This window comes from Corapipo altera, unplaced genomic scaffold (genome assembly GCF_003945725.1).
Source record: "Corapipo altera isolate COAL_440 unplaced genomic scaffold, ASM394572v1 23, whole genome shotgun sequence".
Taxonomy (NCBI): Eukaryota; Metazoa; Chordata; class Aves; order Passeriformes; family Pipridae; genus Corapipo; species Corapipo altera.
Window position 1 is genome coordinate 99,523 of NW_020884878.1, and position 20,558 is coordinate 120,080.

Genomic DNA, 20,558 nt, shown 5'->3' on the forward strand with positions numbered 1-20,558 from the left:
TTTAGCTTCATTCAGAAATATTCCTGGTGCTGCCTGGAAGCATGAAAGCTTTTGTGCCACCCAGGGCTGGCCAGGATGGAGCAGCCTTGCTGGCAGGTTGGGCTTGCAGCCGCGGCGCCCAAATTCTGTGTTTTCCCAGACCATGGGGTGGTGGAGATGGTGCCTTGTCTGGGCAGCCCAGCTGGTTTCCTTCCCTAGAAAGCACGGAGAGGCTGATGTCTGCAAAAAAACCAAAAACCTCTGGGTGGATAACTCACAGTCCCTGGTGCTCCTTCCAGCTCTCCCAGGGGTGGTTGGCAGCCCCGTGGGCAGCGGGAGCGATGAGTGCAGTGAGCCGTGTGCTGCAGCGTTTCGGGGGTAAAATTGCCATGTTTATGGCTGGCTCTGCTCCGGGCTGCTTCTGGGGATTTTCGTGCTTCCTAGCAGTCCAAATAAAAAGGGATGATGATGAAAGCAGAGTTTAAAACAGCAGGCAAATGAGTATGTCTGTGGCAGCCAGCTATTAGCAAGTAAAACGATGGGATTCGGGGCACTGGCTGGGGTGCTCCCGGCATACGTAGGCTGAGCGTAGTCTGAGTGGGTTTAGGTGTGATTCAGCCAGAGGTTTTAAGTGTGTAATTGGAAGTTAAACACACAAATAGCTCCTTTGGTGGGAAGGGGAAAGACCCGAGCACTTAACTTCAAAGGCATCTTGCACGTCTTACTGAGTAAAGGTCTCAATTTCATCTCACCAGCAAACCCTTCTCTTCCAAGAAAGCAATGGCTGGAAACGAATCACCAGTAATTAATTCTGCAAAAAGGGCATGGCAGAGGCTGCTGCCTGCCTGCCCTCCCCTGTGGGTCGTTTCCTAGGGGAGAAGCAGGATCAAACTTGCTCTGCAGTCTCTTACATGGCTGTTCCCAGGCCTGTCCCGCAGCATGAGGGCCCTGCAGGGACAGCTGGCTCTGAGGTTGCAGTGACTTGTACCAGGCGCTGCTTTGGAAGTGCTTTGGTGTTCTTCCCATGGTGCTCCAGGACCACAGTCGAGTTTCTCTCCCCAAAATCCTTTTGAGTGATTTACTCTTGATGCCAAATGGCTAAAAGGAACGGCGGTGTAGGGATAAAGCCCAAATATCCTTCTAGTTTACTCAGGTACAGCCTCTGCATCTCCAGCAGATTCTGTACATCCTTGGGCAAATCCTTTCATCTCTGTCCACCCCAGCTGCCCATCCCGAAGCTGGGCAGACCAGTGGGTCCCTGGTCCCAGTGTTCCAAAGGGACTCGTCTGGCAGCTGGGCTGTTGCCCTCCCGCCTTCCTCGCACGGCCACCACAGGGCTGAGCAGACTTTCACATGCGAAAGGACCTGCAGGCTTGGCCCCTGATTTAGCCCAGACATTTGTGAGCTCACCAGGCATTGTCTGGCTCACAGCGTGGAAAGATTACGGCCAGTGAGATACTTTATCTCTCTCTGTAGATTTATTTTTTTGCTTGTTTCCCTTGCTTTGGGAGAAATTACTGCGCAGTGAGATCACTGGATTTTCCTCCGGCTTGTAATGCAGCACAAGAATATTTTTAACGCTTGCTTTTTTTTTCTTCTGTTTTTTTGGAGAATGCTTTGCCGATGTCAGTGCCTTGTCGTGTCTTCCTCTGTGAACTCACCACGTCCTTGCTTTTTGCTCCCTGTGCATGGGTGTGTATTTTTAGCCCTGCGTTGTGCCAGATGCAAATCCACCCCTTGCTCCATCGCTTTCCGCCTCACGCTGGCGGTGAATGGCTCGTTTGATTCCCCTCTCCCTGCGAGGCGACACGGAGCATTTTTCTCAAATGAATGTGGCTTTTCAGGAGGGCGCGTCCCCTTTCCCGGTGGAATTCGGGTTTTTTCCCCCCTTCACACTTATTACGTCCTCTGCTCGACAAAAGCCACACAGAACAGCCCCGCTCTCGCTGGGCTGGCGAGCTGTCACTTCGCATCGTCGGGCTGCCGGCTCTAAATCCCTGTGACAGCAAGTCCTGTGACCCCGTTCCTCTCAGACGGCTCGCGTTCGACAGCTGCTGCCAACAATGATAATTATTGTGGTTATAGATAAGCTTCTAGCTTTCACTGGCCCCTTTCCCATCGAATTGTCTGAGAAGCTGTTTTCTTCTGGCGCCCCGCGCTTGCTCTCTGCCGATGCTGGGGCAGGCTCTTGTTCTTGGCACTGGGTTGTGATGATTCCTGAGAAAAGCGGGGTTTTTTTTCAACCTCTTTTCTTTTTAAATGTATTTGATTGTTGGCTTTGCTTTCAATGAGCAGGGCTTCAAAATGTCACCCTCGATTTCACCACCATCCTGGAGATGATCATGGTAAAAGTGTGTGCTCTAGGTGTTAGCTATGGATGAGGGGCAGCTGCCCAGCCCCTTCTCCCAGGAGCATTTTTGCTTCCCAGGGATCCCTCTAAATGTCCAAACTTAGCCGGTGTCTGCTTTTCACTGGAGTGGAGAGCGATGTTGGTGGTCTGCACATTCCTGTTGCTGCTTGGGTGAAAAGGGAGTCCTGCAGTTCATATCCTACCTCGGGTCATGTTCCATCCCAGCCACTGCCCTCGTATGGGACAGGTAGAGTGAGCCTAGGATGGGTCTGCTCGTCACTGCAAGAAGCAGAGGAGACATTTTCCGTGTTTCCTGGGTTTTCTCCTTTTATGACAGCCCCAACAATTGTCCTGGTCACTGCTCAGCACAATCTTTGAGCTTCCTCCCCTGGCTGGGGTAGATTTTTAACTCACTCCTTAATTAGCAAACCCTCTCTAGGCTGCTCCCTTGAGCAGGAGGTGAGAGAGGACTGAGTGCAGGATGAGAAACCTGGGCTCATAAGGAATGAATATTTACTTACCAGGTCTGTAAGATCCGCCTGCCTCGATAAAGCTAATCCTTCGCTTTCAGTCTTGAGCAAAAGATTTCAAGCTAAACTAAGCCCTTGCTGCACTGGTCTTAGAGACCAGCACCCTTCCTGCTTTAGCTTCAGCTTCCAAAAGCCAGCTCCACAGTCTGTCTGCTCCCTGAAGAGACACAGGATGAAAAACATCCTCCTCATTTAATTACTCAGAGTGATCAAGTCAGCTCCTGATCTTCTTTTTGATCTGCTGATCAGGTTGATTTCCAGGGTCTCACATCCCACCATAGGGTGTGTTTCTGGTTTCAGCTCATTCTTTTGAACCACATCCAGTGTTTCAGCATCCCTTGACAGCAGTGATCGCCAAGACTGGGCCCATGGGTTTCCCTGAAGCCCATGAACAGGTCTTTTCAACTCTGTGACTTTTCCCTTTGTGGAAGTACAGGGGATTAATTTCTTTTAAAACTAAATATTGCAATGGTTTTAACCATCATTGCACTCTGGGCGAGGGAGAGGATGTTGGCAAACGGAGTTGCAGGAGTTTCTGGGCTTTCCCTCTTTTGAATTTAAATTATGTTATCGACCACAATGCAAAGAAGAAGAATATGTGTGGTTTTGCAATCAAAGTCCTTGCAGGGAGCGGTTACAGGGAGTGCTGCAGACGAATTAAACTGTAATTAATGGCTCTGTAGCCCTGGAGGAGCTGAGGGTGTCTTTCAATCTGTTTGTTGCCTCAGCTCAGTGCAGACTGCTGGTGGATGAACTACTGCCAGGGAAGCCCAGCCTGGTGGTGCTCGCTGTGATACAGTGGTCTGTGGTTTCAGAAATCTCCAGTTTGAGGCTACGTGTTCAATTCCTGTTGTGTGAAGCAGAGGAAGAAAAAGGTGGAGGGCAGGCTGGTTTCCAGCTTCTTACACTTCGAAGCACACCAAATCCCCACCCCTCCAAAACAGCCCAAACTGATGGGTTTCCTGGGATGCTAAGCATCTGCTTCTCCGAATTCTGGATTTCTTTCTCATTTTTTCCTAGAGGAAGACTCCAACCAAAGGTGGTGGGAGAGGCAATGCTTAAATCCAAGAACAGCAGTAGAAATTGGCCACATTTTCCTGAAGGGTTGTGGCAGCAGGTTCAGGAGCAGTGCTGAGCTGCACTGCTGAGCCTGGGCTGTGCTGTGCTGCCAGTGGGACCATGACCCCCACTGGCCCCATGGCCTTTAGAGGTGCTGGCACTGCAGGAGCAGCATTGCTGCAAGCAAGAGCTACATATGAAAGTTGGATGTTTTCAATGTGTGTACGATATACTACTTACAATACTTACATAAAATGGGGAAATAGGTGTGGGGTGAGGGAATTGGCTGCAGGGGTTTGTGCCCCATTTGCAGCAGGGCCAGGGCTGCTGCTCTGTGCTATGCTGTGCCTTGGCAGAGCACAGTCCTACCACGTTTCTCACACATCCTTCTTATCCTTCTTCATAACACACTGTATGGGGTTATTTGTGATGCTGCTGCTGCTGACTGAGAGTTAAGCTGTTCATGTTGCTTGGGTGTGTAAGGAAACCTTCCCTGATTGCTGGGCTGGGAATAACTCTCCTACCCCTCCACTTCCCAGGCTGAAACTCTCAAATGAGGAGATCAAACGAGCAATTTTGACAATGGACGAGCAGGAGGACCTCCCAAAAGACATGCTGGAGCAGGTGGGCAGTGTGTCTCATGCGTCTTTGGGGTTGCCTCATGCTGAGATGATGCTGTGCAAGGTGCTCAGGACCAAAGTGTGGCTTCGAGAGTGTCAGGCCCCAAATTGTTTAACAACCACATGTTGAAAAACCACCCAGGTGGGTCAGGGCAGCAGGAAAGCAGCTCAGTGGCAGCATCAGTGCTGGGAGCAGCATGGCCTCCACGTGCCATTCCTGTACTCAGGTCTGCCCTGAGAACCTCTAGGCTGCACATGTTCTGTGTTTTGTGACTCCAACTTGAAGTTTGTGCTCCGTGGAGGTTTATTTTTGAAAGCTTGTTCAGTGTTTGTGCAGTTGTCAAAAAGGGAATCCCATTTTTCACCCCCTCTGAATCCCTTTGGAACATATTATTCACCTGTCCTTAAAGCTGAGCTGGCAATTGCACGTGGGAAGATTCATTGCACAGAATTTCCGTCTGCAAATAAGTAGAGTTGCAGCAAATGAGAGTCCCTGACTGACATCTCCTCTGGCAGAGCTGATGTTGAAACCTTGGAGCAGACATAGTACATCTGTTGTAAAACCAGAGTGATGGCAGGGCAGAGGCAAGAGACACTAATGTGAGAGTAAAGGGAGGAAGGTCACAGGGACAGCGATAACACTTATTTCACAGGTGCCTTGGGGTCACTGTCTGTACATGCTGTAAAGGTAGTAAATTCAAGGAAATAAATCACCATTTGGCTCCTGAAAAACTCTGCATGGACCTCTCACCTACCACTGTGCTTTCTCTTGTTTAGCTCCTGAAGTTTGTTCCTGAAAAGGGTGACATTGACCTGCTGGAAGAGCACAAGCACGAGCTGGACCGCATGGCCAAGGCTGACCGGTTCCTCTTCGAAATGAGCAGGTTGGTGCCTCAGGGGACACGTGTTTTGGCCAGTGGCTGCACAGGCTGGCTGGGAGGTGGCTATTTCATGGAAAACCTGCTTGGGAAATAAGCCCTTCTTACTGCTTTTCCCATCAAGAAATACATGAGCCAAACGGATAGGAGGGCAAGCAAGGTGCTCCCATTCATAAGGATCGCTTGTGATGCTGTGCTCCTGGAATCAGGGTGTGCATCCCAGACAAGCAGCAGCTGGACAGAGGAGGGTAAAGGGATAGGGAGATGGATCCTCTGGAGTGAGGTGTTGGCTTCCCAGGTCATGTCTCAACACATTTCCCCTCTCATTTGGGGAAGATGGTTTAGGGGCATTTGTGGTGGTGCTGGGTTGATGGTTGGACTAGATGATCTTGAAGGTCTCTTCTGACCTTGATGATTCTGTGATTCTTTTCCACCTGGTCTAGTGGAGGGTGTCCTCACAGTGCAGAGGGGTTGGACCTAGATGATCTTTAAGGTCTCTCCAACTCAAACCATTCTGTGATTCTATGATTCTGTGATCTGCATCATGGCCCAGGTGAGAAGTGCTGTTTGAGTGATAACATGATGCTCCTTTTCCCCTTCACACAATCACATCCTCATGAGTACTTGAGCCTGATGTATGTACATTTTGCCCTGCTGTGTAGATGAATCCCAGTCCTCACCTCACAATTGACTCATCCCTGGGGCTCCCGAGAATGTGAAAGATGGAAAGGAAATGTCATTTCTTCCTGCTCCTGGTAGCAATCATTTAAGACTTAGAAGTCTTCAGGGATGAATAACCTTATCTATTGCATGCACATCCTCTAGAGGTGCCGGTTTAAAATCTCGAAGCTCCTTATTTAAATCAAAGTGAGCACTGAGCTCTTTGAATCTCTTAGCTGAACTTCAAGCAAGTCACTTGTTGGCAAGGTCAGCGAGTTTTACAATTTGAGTTCACACTGGGAGATCAAAAATAGAAATGCTCCCGTCCTCCCTGAGAAACGCGCTGATGAACACTGGGACGACGTGCTGTGTGGTTGCTGAGTGTCAAAGGCAGGCAGGATGGAGCTGTGAAGTTCAGACCTGAGCCCTCGGGGCTGAATGATGCTCAGAATTAGCTTTCCTGTCGCAGGTCACCTTTCTTCTTCACAGTCTCTCGCCCAAGCGTTGCTCCCATGCCTTCATCCTTTGGAAGGCACAACGTGCTGATGCAAATATTTTCCTTGATTTCCAGCATGGCTTTTTAATTTGCCTTGTGGTCTGTAACTGAGTGTGATGTCTTTGTCACCTCTGATTAGTGCAATGACAGTGTAGCCCATGGCCTTGTGTTTGAGCACGTCTCCCATGGGTCCTTGGTCCAAATGACTCAAATCAGATTGCCATGTGCATACAAGTGAGATCTTGTTTAGCTTAAACACAGATGACATGAGCAGAGCCATCTCTGCCTTGCCCAGGAAAGGGGCTTTCCAGCCCAGGCCATCATTTTGAGGATCTGAAGGTCCAGTTTCATTAGTGGTGGTCGTTGGCAAACCTCTGTCCAGCTGCAGCTCATCACAAAGCCATGGGGAGCCCAGACCTCATCAGCACGTTTACTAAGGAGTGGTTGTAAAAGAACGGTTTGTTCATATCATTAGGGTGTAAAAATCCACTTGTTAAACCTGCTGAGTTAAGGATAGGCTTAAGCATGTGGTTAAGAACCCACCTGGATCCACCCCAGGACAGCTGTAGCTTCAGTTGTCATTTTTTCCCATCCCGGCACAGTTTCAGGGAGAAAAGGGGTCATTATTTTTTAATCACTGTGGCTCAAGCGTGCTTTGTAAGCACAGCTGTGAGCAGCAGAGCAGCAGAGCTCTGCCCTGGAGCAAGCAAAACTCAACCTGCACCTCCTTTTTTTTTTTTTCCAGGATAAACCATTATCAGCAAAGGCTGCAATCCCTCTACTTCAAGAAGAAATTTGCAGAGAGAGTTGCAGAAGTCAAACCCAAGGTGGAAGGCAAGTGACCAGACCTGCTAAGGGACTCTGTGCCGGCACAAGGGAGCACTTGAAGGAAGAGCATCCCTCTGTGCCAGGACAAGCCTGGTCTGCATGGAGGGGACACAGGGGAAGTAACACAGTGACACAGGGGAAGGGAAGGGAGTTGGTGGTCTCTCTTTGAGGATACTGAAGGGGTTGCTGCAAGAAAAAGGGACTGGTGTGCTGTTGTGGCAGGGGGTAATGTCCCACCCCTCTCTGCTTTCAGCCATCCGTGCCGGCTCTAAGGCAGTGCTGCAGAGCAGCAGCCTCCAGCAGCTGCTGGAGGTGGTCCTGGCCTTTGGGAACTACATGAACAAGGGCCAGAGGGGCAACGCCTTTGGCTTCAAGATCTCCAGCCTCAACAAGATCGCGGACACCAAGTCCAGCATTGACAAGTGAGCAGCCCCTGCCCTTATGCATGCTGGCATCTGCAGGCCCCAGGATGTTGGGGGAACGGAGGGGTCATTAGCATTACCTCTGGGAAGTGGGTGGGTGGGAGCATTCCCCTCCTGCTGCCCAATTTGGCATATCCAATGAGGTGAGTGTCCATTTTTTGAGCACGACAGCTTTCGAGGGAAGCTGAGCTGCAGATCATTACAGGGATTGATGGGGACTTTCCTTCCTGGGCTGGCTAAACTTTAGCCAAGGCTGATTAGGAGGATCATCTTCCAAATGCTTTTTAACCCCTTTGAGAAGTCAAGAGCCAGAGAAAGGATTCCCAGGGGCTTCTCTCCATGGGAACTGCCTCTGCCACCCCTGCAAGCTGCCACAGAGCCATTGCCTGTTTTGCTGTCTCCTTCCAAGCTCCATGCAAGAGAAGAGCTGGGAGGGTCTCAAACCTTCAGAGGGAGAGGAGCTGGGTCAGGTCTCAAACCTGCCTGGTCTCATCCATCAGTAAAGACAGTGGAGAACAGGAACAGTGATGCTCAAGTCACCTACTCTGAGTTCCTCCTGTGGAGGATCCTTGCTTGCAGGGACTAGGCTGCTCTGCACTGTGCCTGTGCATGGGACAGACCCATCCCCTATCCCCAGACAGGCAGCAAGCAGCATCCTTGCAGAAGTTCTCAAATAGTTCACTACCAGGGTTGGGATTTAACCAGGGTTTTTGACCGAGCACTCGGCTCCCCATGGTGCTGCCACACTGACCTCACTGCTCCTCTCTCCTAGGAACATCACCCTTCTGCACTATCTCATCACTGTCGTTGAAAAGAAATATCCCAAAGTCCTCCGCCTGCACGAGGAGCTGCGAGACATCCCACAGGCAGCCAAAGTCAAGTAAGCAGAGATTTAGGTGGCACTTAGGGAGCTCTGGGAGCACCTCTCCCCTCGTTTCAGACAGGCTTTCCATGTCACCCCACCCCAGCTCATGCTCCTGGCCAGATCATGGATGCTGGGCTGCACCCCCTGCTGTGGCCATACCGGCCCAGAGCAGCCCAGGACACAGAAGCAAACATCACCTGGTGGCTTTAAATCACAGCCCTTGCAGCAAAGGCTCTAAACCTCTGAGTCTGAGGGAGGAGAGCTGCTTGGAGCAGCCGTTTCCTGTTGTTATCTCACCGCAGAAGCATTTAATTAATTTCTAATGGTACGTTAAGTAATCCGGGAGGAAGCGGTTGCGGTGTGGCTGCAGATAAAGGGCAGCTATTTATCTTCCTGTGGCAGGGAGGCTCTGCCTGCAGCATGGGCAGGACCAGGCAGCCCTGCAAGGGGCTCACCTGCCTCCAGGTCCTGCCTGCTCCTTGTTTTACCACCAACGTGGAGCTTCTGGTGTGTGCAACCAGCTTTTAAATCCTGCCTGGTGACCTGTTGGGAGCAGGCTGCCCCTGCTCAGCAAAGCCCTTAAACACATGATGAACCTTTAAGTGCAAGAGGAATCTGCTGTTGCCCTGCAAAGCCCTCAAGTATGTGCTGAAGTACCTCTGAAATCAATGAGGCTCTGTTTTGGTTTTAAAGTTCAGCAGGAGCTTATGGGCTTTGCTGCTCCAGGGATGTGAGCAGCACAGATCATACGTTTCTGCAGCCAGCCTATATTCTTGTTAGCCATGGACATGAAAAGGGCCTGAAACTGCCCCTTTTTAGAGAAGATGCAGTTGGAACAGGTTACCCTGGGAAGCCATGGATGCCCCATCCCTGGAAGTGTCCCAGGCCAGGCTGGACACGGCTTGGAGCAACCTGGTCTAGTGGAAGGTATCCCTGTCCATGGCAGGGGCTTGGAACTAGATGGGCTTTGAAGTCCCTTCCAACCCAAAACATTCTGTGATTGCATGAAATACAAATGGAGTTTATGGTGGCTCGATGGTATTTCTAGTTTCAAAGATCTCTTGTAGCCATGGTGGGTTCCCAAGGAAGATGCATAATGCACAAAACAAGCATCCTTACATTTAAAATGTAAAATAATCATCAGCCATCAGGATTAAACGCATGACAGGACAAATCCTGGTGTGAGAGGAAGAGTGTTCTTCACCCAGAGAGTGGTTGTGCACTGGAACAGGCTCCATAGGGAAGTGGTCACAGCACCAAGCGTGCCAGAGCTCAAGGATCGTTTAGACAACACTCTCAGGCACATGGTGGGATTCTTGGGGTGGTTCTGTGCAGGGCCAGGAGTTGGAGTCAAAGATCCTTGTGGGTCCCTTCTAACTCAGGATATTCCATGAGTGTGTGGTGCTCAGTTTGTAGGCATCATCATCTGAGAACACATCTGAGCAGGACACGCTCCTCTCCCATGGAGACTCCTGCTTTCTCATGCCCATGTATCTGCAGCTGTTGTACAGACACACGTGTGGGAAAGAAAACGTCTGCATAGAGGGGTTTTTTTTTACTCCCCTAAACTTTATCATTTTGCTCTAAACTGGACACCATATGTAACATTTGGGTTTGGTCCAATCCAGAGCGAAACCAAAAAGTTCTGGAAAACCCTGAGTTCCCCCCAGCCCTGCAGCTGTGAAGCAAAAATTGCCTCCTCTGTCAATCCCCACCGCTAGTAATGAACTGCTGGAGCACAGGGCTCCCAAAACTGCATTTTCCCAGACTAAACCTGCCAGGAATGCTTGCCCCATGACCCGGCGTCAGCAATTCCAGGGACCCCAGCCCTCGCACAGGCACCCCTGGAAAGGCATCAAGCCTGTGGTCATCGAGCCTTTGTGAGAAAGCTTCCCCTCAGATGTAGTGGTAGGAACCCATAAGCACTTGAATTCGAAGCTCATCGGGGGCTTGAGCCTTGTGTAAACAAAGTCAGCGCCAGACGTGATGATTTATTTTTATTTCTCTATATTTGGGCTGTCTCCTTTTGTGAAAGCCTCGCCGCTAGGAAGGATGCTTTGCCTGGTGTTCACCCAACTCTGACACCCTGTAAAACTGTCCTCTGTGCACTGGGACAATGAGCCCATCTACTGCTGGCACTGGAATATGTGCCCAGCAAAGCCCTTTTTCTGAGCTGTTCTTTTGCTTGGAGAAGGCTGGAGGCTGCTGAGCTTGCTAAACCTGCACAGTCCCCTTGATTAAAAATACAGAAAAGTGCTTTGCTTTACAACAAACAACTGCAGCCACTTTGAGATAGCCCCAGCTTAGAGGCTGTCAGCTTGACTTGCAGCTCGAGACATGCTGATCTGCAAAAAAGAGGCAAAGTGTGCAGTGTTGGGGTCTTTTCAGTGGAAAAACACAGTCAGGTTGGTCAGAGAGCTGTAAAATTTTCTGGGGAAGGCTGAAAATTAACATCCTGCCATTTCCAACAGCATGACTGAGCTGGAGAAAGAAATAAACACTCTGAGGAGCGGCCTGAGAGCGGTGGAGACTGTAAGTATTACTTAAATAAAATACAGTCCAGCCTGGCTCCAAGCAGGACGGCATCCCTCCTTGGGGAGGCAGGCAAGGGAGCTCCCAGCAAAGCTGCTTTTATCTCACATCCTGGAGATCTGTTTGTCTTTCCTTCCTGCCCTGCACGTGCTCCTGTCCTCTCAGGGCTGTTTTGGCACTGAAGTTACCATGTGTGTTTAGGCACGTGCATGGTTTATATCTTAATACATCAAGGGAGGGTGAGTAAGCCTCGTGATGATGCCCACGGAGGACCTGTGATGTGCAGAGGGGGCTCCCCTCGGCTGTAAAACCGCAGAGGGCTGGGGAGCACTTCTGCAGCCCAGCTGGAATGGTGATGAAATGGTGGAGTATCCCAAAGGACTCACCATCTTGCTAAATTATCCTGCTTCCCACAAGCTTTTCTGCAGGATTTGGCTTAAAAGCTTACTGCAGGCATTGTAAAACGGGTTAATCCAGGGTGTCATGTATGGCAGGGGGGAGCAGCAGTGGTGGTGCAGGCAGTACCCTGGGCACTGATGCAGGCACACTCCCCATTACCAGAGGCTGATGGTATTTGTGTCCTTAATCAGCCAGGACCTGACCAAATTTACTTTTTTTTTTTTTTTTCCCAAAGGAGCTGGACTTCCAGAAGTCTCAGGTTCAGCAAACAGGTGACAAGTTTGTGTCTGTCGTCAGCCAGTTCATCACATTAGCCAGCTTCAGCTTCTCAGATGTTGAAGATCTTCTGATGGAAGCAAAAGAGCTGGTAAGGCCACCAACATCCTTGAGATCTGGGTAGTGTTTCAGCCTTCCCAGAGCACATGCAACTGTGTGTGAACATCTCCAGTGCTTTCCCCACGAGGTCATGTGAGTGTCCTGCTGAGACTCTCATGTGAGAAGGGTGCTGGGCTGCTCTTCATGTTTTCTTTGGAGTGGGTGGATGGGCACATCCCTGTCTGCCCCCAGGGCCTTCTTTCTGCTTCACAACCCATCATGGCAGGGGATTGCAGGTCCGGCTAACAGACAGCTTCTGGGACACAGGATGTGCTGTAGAAAACCGTGAGATACCTGTCTATCTTTTGGAAGTGCAAGGCAAGGGCTAGGCGTGGGAGAGTGATGTCCAGCAGGAGAGGAGATATTAGGTCATTTATGAGGGTCTTGCTTTTGGTGAAGAGCTTTCACGCAAGCCTAAAGGGCTTGCTTTGCTTTCTGTGTCTTAAAATGGAAATATCCCAATTTTGGGGGGATTAGAGCTAAGAGCATGGCTGCTGGGGCATCTTGGCCAGTGAAGACTGAAGGTGGCAAGAAAGCAGGCTGTTCCATCTGGGGGTGAAGAGGAGGAAAATCCTCATCTGGAAGAGGAGAAAAAAATGCAATCAGGTCTTCAGCTGGACATGAGGTCACCCAGAGTTTGATACTGGAGACAACTGAGGCTGCCTGACCAACCCCACTTCTACAGGGGTAACTGGTCTAGGACCTGCCCAGCTCTTCTCTCCAGAGAAGAGAGGAGCTCAGTGACATGAATTGAGGCCAAACTCAGAGCTGGTTAGAGAAACTACTCAAAAGTTTTGCTGTTCCCAGAGTAGTGCCTTGGTGAGACCTTTCCAGCCACATGCAGTGACCTCCTGCCAACATTGTCCTTTTCTCCCCACCAGCCTGGTTTAACTCACAGCACAGGGCTGGCCACTGGCTGACACCCATGATTCCCAAGCACCTTTTGCTTCCCCTCTTTCAGCAAAGGGACACACAGCTGGTTTCCATTCCCCAAGTCCTCCAGTATCTCCTCCCTGGCCTGGCCTTCACCTTGATGGGAGTGGCAGGGAGATAGTCCAGCAAAGGCCATTTTAGATGTCCTATCCTTGTCCCACTGCATCAGCTACATCTCCAAAGATAGTATGTGTCCATGTGTCATCTCCTTCTCCCTGGCTGTACCAGCGTCCAGTTGGCACTGTCCTTCTGACCATCCACCCATGCTTGGGCATATTATGATGGACCATTGCCTTCCTGAGGCTATGCCTAAACCAGGCCACCCTTTTGGACTGTTGACAGTAACCTGGCAGATCTTCCCTGTAGTGAGTTAGGACTGTGGAAATGGTGACAAATGCTTTCCAAACTATATCATCTTCTGCTCACTTGGGTGGATCTGGTCATGGTCTGCAGTGTCCATGTAAGTCCACTCTGAAGACATTTGCAGCTGTTGTCATGGTTACTGGACGGGCTGGGCTGTGGGGAGCTCACCAGCTTTTCAAACACATGTCAAGATTCAAAGTGTGTTACTGCTTTCTCTTAGGAAAACAGAAACATCCCTGTTTTGTAAACTTTATATCCTACCAGGATAACATTTTCAGGCTTCCCTCCCCCACCGAATCTCTTGTAACATAGCAGAGAATTTAGTATCTTGATTAAAATCAACAAGAATAACCTCAATTATATTGACTTATATAGTGGCACCTCTCAGATTCCCCCCTGCATCTTGAAGTGTTAAGTCTCTTAAGTAAACAAAGAAATAAAAATGCCCTAAATGTCTTTTGAAGAGCGTGGGGCACCCCTGTAAATAAAATTAAATCATACAAACAGGCTTTAAAAATGTTCCTCTTGGTCTACCCTGAAAATCAAAGCAACTAATAAATCTGTTTGTGCTTTGATTTTGTTTTTCCTTTCTTTTAAGATTGCTTATCTCCAGGACGTGCCATCACAATTTTAACAAACTTTCTATGCACAAAGAGTCTCCTTCAAACTGGAAGTGAGAACAAAGAGTGTCAGTCCCAAGGACAAGTCACGGGCTGCTTGGGGACTGAGGTGCATCACCAGATCATGGATGTGCTGTCCTGACCTTTGCTAAGGCCTCATTTGACTCCCTTGTATAAATGGTGTGCAAACAGCACAAAAGGCCGGAAAACTCCCTCTTTCCCTGCCCAGGGCTGTGCCTGAGCCTGGGCAGAAATCTCTTTTAGAAGTTTCACCAACACATTTGGTTTCAATAGCAGAGCATGTGGCAATGATAAATAATACCCTAAAAATACTTCAAAGAAAAACTTAAAAGTGCGAGTTTCCCTTCCCCTGCCGTGTTTACTATTAGTTTTATGTCTTTGGTCCCACAATATTTTGCTTCCTTGTTTTTACTGCTGCTTAGTTAATAAAGTGGAGCTGGGGCAGGAGAGGCTTAGCAGAGCCAGAGGCAAGATGAGGAGAGGGGGCTTGAGAGTAAACCAGGTTGGCACTTACAGGGCAGCAGGTAAAAGATCAGATGATTTACTACATGTTTAAAGCAAGACTTGAAGCAAAGCCCTGCTCTCTGCCGTGGCTACTGCAAGTGTTTTTCTCTACTCCAGCAGGTCAAAGGTTTCCCGTGGGGGTTTCACCAGTGCAGTGGTGACGCACCCCTGTCTTCTCTCTTCCAGTTTTCCAAGGCTGTCAAGCACTTTGGAGAAGACACAGACAAAATTCAACCTGACGAATTCTTTGGCATCTTTGACCAGTTCCTTCAGGCTGTGACCGAGGCCAAGCAGGAGAACGAGAACATGAGGAGGAGGAAGGAGGAGGAAGAGCGCCGGGCGCGCATGGAGGCGCAGGTGAGCGGACACCGGCGAGTCTGGCAGCATCCTTGGGGCACCTGGGGGTGGCAACCATGTCATACTGTCCCCATGCTGGCCATGGTGGCACAGGGAGCACTGAAGACTGGGCAGGGAGCTTCTCTGCTCTTAGACCCACTGACTTTTCACTGTTGATTGCCTAATTAACTGATGACCAGCTATGCTGGTGAGGTCGTAGAGCTGAAACGTGCTGCTGCTGCTGCCTGTGGGCTGCTGTGACCCACGAGCAGCAGCCATGGGGCTGTGACCCTCAGCCCATGGGTTGTATCACAGAATCATAGAATCTCAGGATCACAGAATGGTTTGGGTTGGAAGGGGCCTAGTTCTAGTTCCAACCCATGTGCCATGGGCTGGGACACCTTCCACTAAATCAGGTTACTCCAAGCCCTAGCCAATGTGTGGCCTTGAACACTTCCAAGGAGGAGGTGTAACAATAACCCTGACCAGCTCTCGTGTGCTGCGCACTGGGGTGGGAAGTGGCTCTTGTTCCATGAGTTTGGGGCTCCCTGTGCATGTGTTGGGCACTCCACAACCACCTGCATGGCAGTGAGGTGTCTTCTTTCCCTGCCCCTCCACGACCTGTAGCTGAAGGAGCAGCGGGAGCGGGAGCGCAAGGCGAGGAAGGCGAAGGAGACCGGAGAGGAGAGCGGCGAGTTCGACGACCTCGTCTCGGCCCTGCGCTCGGGCGAAGTCTTCGACAAGGACCTCACCAAACTGAAGCGCAACCGCAAGCGCATCACCAACCAGCTGGCTGACAGCGGCCGGGAGAGGCCCGTCACCAAGCTCAACTTCTGAAAAACAGACAGCAAAAAACAAAAAAAAAAACCCGCGGGTTGGTCTTTCTGAAGTGGCTGAGGTTTCCTTTTTATTTCCATTACACTGCCTTGCGATTTAAAGCGAAACAGTGGCACGCTCTTTCTCCCCGCGGGCGAGTGTGTGTGTGTATATACTGTGTATATAGTCGGGTCGGGGGGTGGGGGTGGAGGTACGTGGGGCGACTCTCGCACCGGCGAGCGCCAGCACCGCCTCCTGCCCGCTCCAAAAAAGTAGTTCTCCCCATGCACAAGCACAATGCCGCGTCCGCGGAGCAAGAGAGGACCCAACCCAGAGCCGCCGGCGGTCCCCGTGGCCCCAAAACCAACGGGAAGCCGCTTCCTGCTGCTCTCCTGCTCGGTTTCCCCCCGGGGCCACTTGCAGGGGACGCCTTGCACACAAGCCGAGCGGTTTAAAGAAGAAAAGAAAAAAAAAGAGCAAAGTTGACTGAAGTTTAATCCATGGTTTGTTTGGGTTTTTTTCCTCATTGTCGCAGTTATTCCCAAAAAACTCGCAGATCCGTGCATTCGCGCTGGTTCCCGAGCTCAGCGCTGTGGGCGTTCCCAGCAATGCTCTTCCCGTCAGCCTTGGGGAACGCTCTTTTTCCTCTTGCCACCACCTTGCTAAAGGACAAACTTTACCCCAAAGTGCTTATCGCTGTAACGCCACACAGATGTATTTATACTGTTGCAACGTTTTCTGGCCCAAGACGGTGGGAAAGGTCGGTTCTCGGAGGAGACGAAGAGCATAAACTTTTGCTTTGTAATTTTTATTCTTGCTTTCTGTTCAATGGGACAAACTGTATCCTCTGTCAAGGTGGGTCGGGACCGAAGGTCTCTGAAATACAAAGGGGTTGGGGTAAAACCCGCCAGCTTTCACCCACCTTCTTTTCTTTTTCTTTCTCAGACACACAGAAGCAGCGATGCCAAGAAACACTTGTCTCTTAGCCAGGTCCTTTTTCGACTGGTTTGCTGTTCATTGTCATTGCAAATTTGTAAGCAGAACTACCTGTCAAATGTCAGTCCAAAAATAAAAAGACAAAAAAAAGAAAAAACAATAATAAAAATAATTCAGAGCTCTCAGGGAGTAATAATTTAAAGGTTTAGAAAATTAAGAATTGGAGAATAAAAAGTAACCACCATTAACATATTAACATTTCTATTCTTAAATTATGCTGAGTATATAGAGGACTGTTACTTTTTACTTTTATTTATTTGTGGTATGTTTTTTAAGAAAGCAAAACAAAATCTTTTTATACCACCAATACTTTTGTGATCCTTTTCTTTTTTTTTTGTTTGTTTGTTCTTTTTCCTGTGGAGAGATGAGTTTGTCCCTGTTGCACTAGATATTAACACTATTTGAAATAAGGTTGGTTGTTCTTTTTTTTTTGTCAGATAATCGGTATTACTGGTGGGGTATGGGATGTCAGTTAACTATATGTACTGTATAGCAAAAGTGCTGTTTAAACTAATTTGTATAAAAAAAATATGGTTCTAAGCACCCAAAGGCCGCGGGGTCTGTGTGCTGAGTGAAAGCTGTGAAATCTCTCTCGAAGCAGAGTTGTCAAGAGCTGTGGTTTTACCATTTTGTTCTTTTCTTCATTGCAACTTTTAACGCACTGTAGATTAAAAAAAAAAAAAAGAAAAGAAAAAAAAAAGACTTTCTGAGTAGCATTTAAAGCAGTAATAAATAAAGCAGGTAAGCGCAAAAATAAAGTCCAGCACCTCGTATCCAAGCAGCTGCAAAACCTGCAGATTGTGTTCAAAGGTGGAGTTAAGCACTTTGCTTTAAGAAGGAGGGGGAAATAAGGACAAAAAGGTAATGATAATACTATTCCTTAACTAAAGTGCCTCTATTTATATTTTTTATTTATGGCTGAAAAAAATGGGGCTGATACAATTGAGGGAATGGACTATGGGGGGAATTGAAAATATGTAAAAATAAGAAGGCAAAAAAAAAAAAGGTTAAAAAAAGAAAAGTCTGGCCTCTGATGGTTTAAGGAATGGTTGGTCACACGTGTTTAATTCGAAAGGCAGTGGGAGTTGGAAAGGGTGATCCCCTCCCGGGGTCCCTGGGTGTCAGCACCCACCCCAGCTCCTGCTTCCACAACCCCAGTGCCACATCAGGACCTTTCCTGACAGATTTCCTCTTGCCCTTCCAAACCTGTTGGGTTGTGGTTTTTTTTAATTGTTTTACAACAGCCTGGTTATTAGGCTGACTTTGCCATTTCTTTGTTTTCTTTCCAGAAAAAAAAAAAAAAAAAAAAAAAAAAATATTATATCTGTATAAATAAATACAAAGGCTGTGTGCAGGTAATTCCATGTGCCATTGTCGAAAACTACTTTTAGATTGGTGCTGGTGTAAGTAGCCACTCTTTTCTCTTGGGTGTGTATTTTAAAGATGATTTTTTTTTTTTAATAATGCCAAAAACAAACAAAAAAAATCCATAATAATTTGTAAACTAAAGTATATGTCTTGGACCTTATTAGCTTCATAGTGACCAAGGTAGTCTGTTAGGTGCAAGGATGTTAGTAGTCTTAGCTAGTGGGAAATGCTGTGTAATGTTATGAGACTGTACATTTTCTAAGATGGCAATATGCAATAAAGAAAAACGATTTCGGTGAGTGTACATGGCAGAGGCATGACTTATTTTCTAGGGGAAAATAATGGGATAATTGGGGATTGAGACAGGTGTCGAAGAAAAGGCTCTTTGAGGGTTGCTCTTTTTCAGGTGTGTTTGCGGGCTTTTCTGGGGTTGGCTGATAACCCCACTTCACCCCTTCCCTGCATGCTGGGTTTTAGGTGGTTGGGGTGTTTTCCACCCTGCTGGGTTTTAGGCAATGAGGGGTTTTTCCACCCTCCAGGCTTGCAGCATCCTTGTCCTCACCCAGCTATGGGCTCTGAAACGCCTCCCAGCTAACAGCCCCATTCATTTCTCCCCACTGCGTTGTTTCTAATGCCTGTTCCCACCTTGGTGGGAACTTTTCCAAAAGCCCACCTGGGCTTTTCAAGGATCCTGCATTGAGACAGCGGCCAGTTTTGCATTATGGGATTGAATCATCTCCCTTTCTGCAGGAGACAATGCTGGCTGGGCTGGCCAGTGTGCCTCTAGCAAGCCTATCTAGACACAGCAGAGATGTTTTCTTGGCAGTAGCCCAAACGCCTCCTGGCCTATTCCCGCTCACTGCTGCCTTTCCCACACACCTTCCCATCCATGCTCTGTGCTGTTTTCTTCTTTTTCCAATGCTCTTTGCATGGGTGATCTTTGCAGCACCCATGACCCTGCTGTCTGTAGCAGTGGGAGCATCTGCACTGTGCTCAGACCCATATGCTTTCCCATTTGATCAGGGCTTTTCCAGAATAACCAGTAAGCTGGCACTGAGCCAGCACAGATGGGGCATCTAACACATCCCTGGGCTTCTTGGGGATTCCTCTGGTGCGATCCCACCCAGCACTGGGACTGGCAGACACTGCAGCTTTCTTCTATTTATATCCCATTGCTGGTGTTTTCCTACCACAAAGCATATTTATGCCCCAGTTTTGGTCAGATTTGGGCTGGTGGGGAGCACAGGGATGCGGTGAAGAGCATGGCTTCCATCACAGCACTCAGCAGTCATGTGGGCTGGTGATGCCATGGGAAAGCAGCCCTGGGCTGTGGTGAAAGGGCCCAAGGAAAAGGGGAGAATGGCTTCAGCTGCTCTTTCCATCATAAATCCCTGTGTCCCCCAGCATAGGGCTGATCTGGGTTCATCCATAAATGGATGTGAACAAGCCAGCCACAACCTGATGAGACCCTGAAATTCTGGTTAATGGCAGGTTTCCTAGGTCACACCACACTGTGACAAGGGATGGTTCCCAGGATGTGGGGTGGCAGTGGGAGATGTCAGCAACATCAGGGCATAGCTTTTTATTCAACCAAGATATTTGAGGGAAGAAAAAAATCACAGTAACTTGCAAGCTTCATAGCCTTCAAACCCTTCCTTGGGGCTGGATTAGAAGCATCTATGGCTTAAGAATATAAATGTCAGATACAATGCTTTTCATCCTCGAGGAAAGGGGACCAGGGTGGGTGCTGTGCTAGACTGGCACAGCTGTGCTGTGTGAGCCCATGTCCACTCATGTCCTGGCTGGGGGGGTGGGGTTTCACCTGAAAAAAGGCTTCTGTGTCCCAAATCCTGGCTGTTCCCTCCAGTTACAGCCATGAGCCAGCACACCCTTGTGTGCTGGATGAGCCAGACCTGCCCAGACCCGCCGGTGCCAGGGGAGCTGCCGGGCATGGCACTCCTGGAGGAATTGCCCCATGGGGCCACCCTAGTTGGTGGCACCAAACCTGCTGAGCCAGCCTTGGCTGTGCTCCACTCCAGCCCAGTGGCTTTCCCTCTTGCCCAAGGCTGGGGTGACTGGGAGTCCTGCAGGAGTGAGGAGTGTCAGGTGTCATCTCCCACACTCAACCTGTTATCCTTGGCATCACACCCCAGCTTGGAAAAGATGAGTCAAGAGGTTGAGGCAATGGCCTGATGCAGACACAGCACTGCATGCAAAGCTCAGCTCAGCAAGTTGGACAGGCATGGCTCCCAATCCCACTGGCAGCACTGCCACTTTGGGCCACCAGCAAGGAGTTGCAGGGTGCCGGGACAGCAGGAGCTGGCTGGATTTCATGTCCAAAAATACTTATTTACTCCCAAGGAAGGGGACAGTGGACCGAATGTATCTGTCAGACTTCAATATCCCTTCTGGAGCACAAGTCTGATGAGGAGCATCTGAGGAAGCTGCGGGGGCTCAGCCTGGAGCAAATGAGGGTCAAGGAGGGACCTTCTGACTCTCTGCAACTCCCTGAAAAGAGGTTGTAGCCAAGTGGGGGTCAGGCTCTGCTTCCAGGGAACAAGAGACAGGACAGGAGGAAGTGACTTCAAGTTGCACCAGGAGAGGTTTT

The 20,558-nt window shown here is 49.3% G+C and overlaps 1 protein-coding gene across 3 annotated transcripts in view; it reads left to right on the plus strand.

Moving 5' to 3' along the window:
• DAAM1 (dishevelled associated activator of morphogenesis 1) overlaps positions 1-18,251 on the plus strand; it is a 95,241-nt gene extending 76,990 nt beyond the window's left edge. For 2 of the 3 annotated variants that reach the window (XM_027638003.1, XM_027638006.1), the window contains 9 exons: positions 4,458-4,542; positions 5,316-5,422; positions 7,318-7,406; positions 7,654-7,822; positions 8,595-8,702; positions 11,159-11,219; positions 11,854-11,985; positions 14,621-14,791; positions 15,398-15,607. In XM_027638003.1, coding sequence (XP_027493804.1) covers positions 4,458-4,542; positions 5,316-5,422; positions 7,318-7,406; positions 7,654-7,822; positions 8,595-8,702; positions 11,159-11,219; positions 11,854-11,985; positions 14,621-14,791; positions 15,398-15,607 — 1,132 coding nt within the window. Of the gene's footprint in view, positions 1-4,457; positions 4,543-5,315; positions 5,423-7,317; positions 7,407-7,653; positions 7,823-8,594; positions 8,703-11,158; positions 11,220-11,853; positions 11,986-14,620; positions 14,792-15,397 lie in introns of all 3 variants that reach the window. The other variant, XM_027638004.1, reaches the window with a different exon arrangement.
• The last annotated feature ends 2,307 nt before the right edge of the window (positions 18,252-20,558 follow it).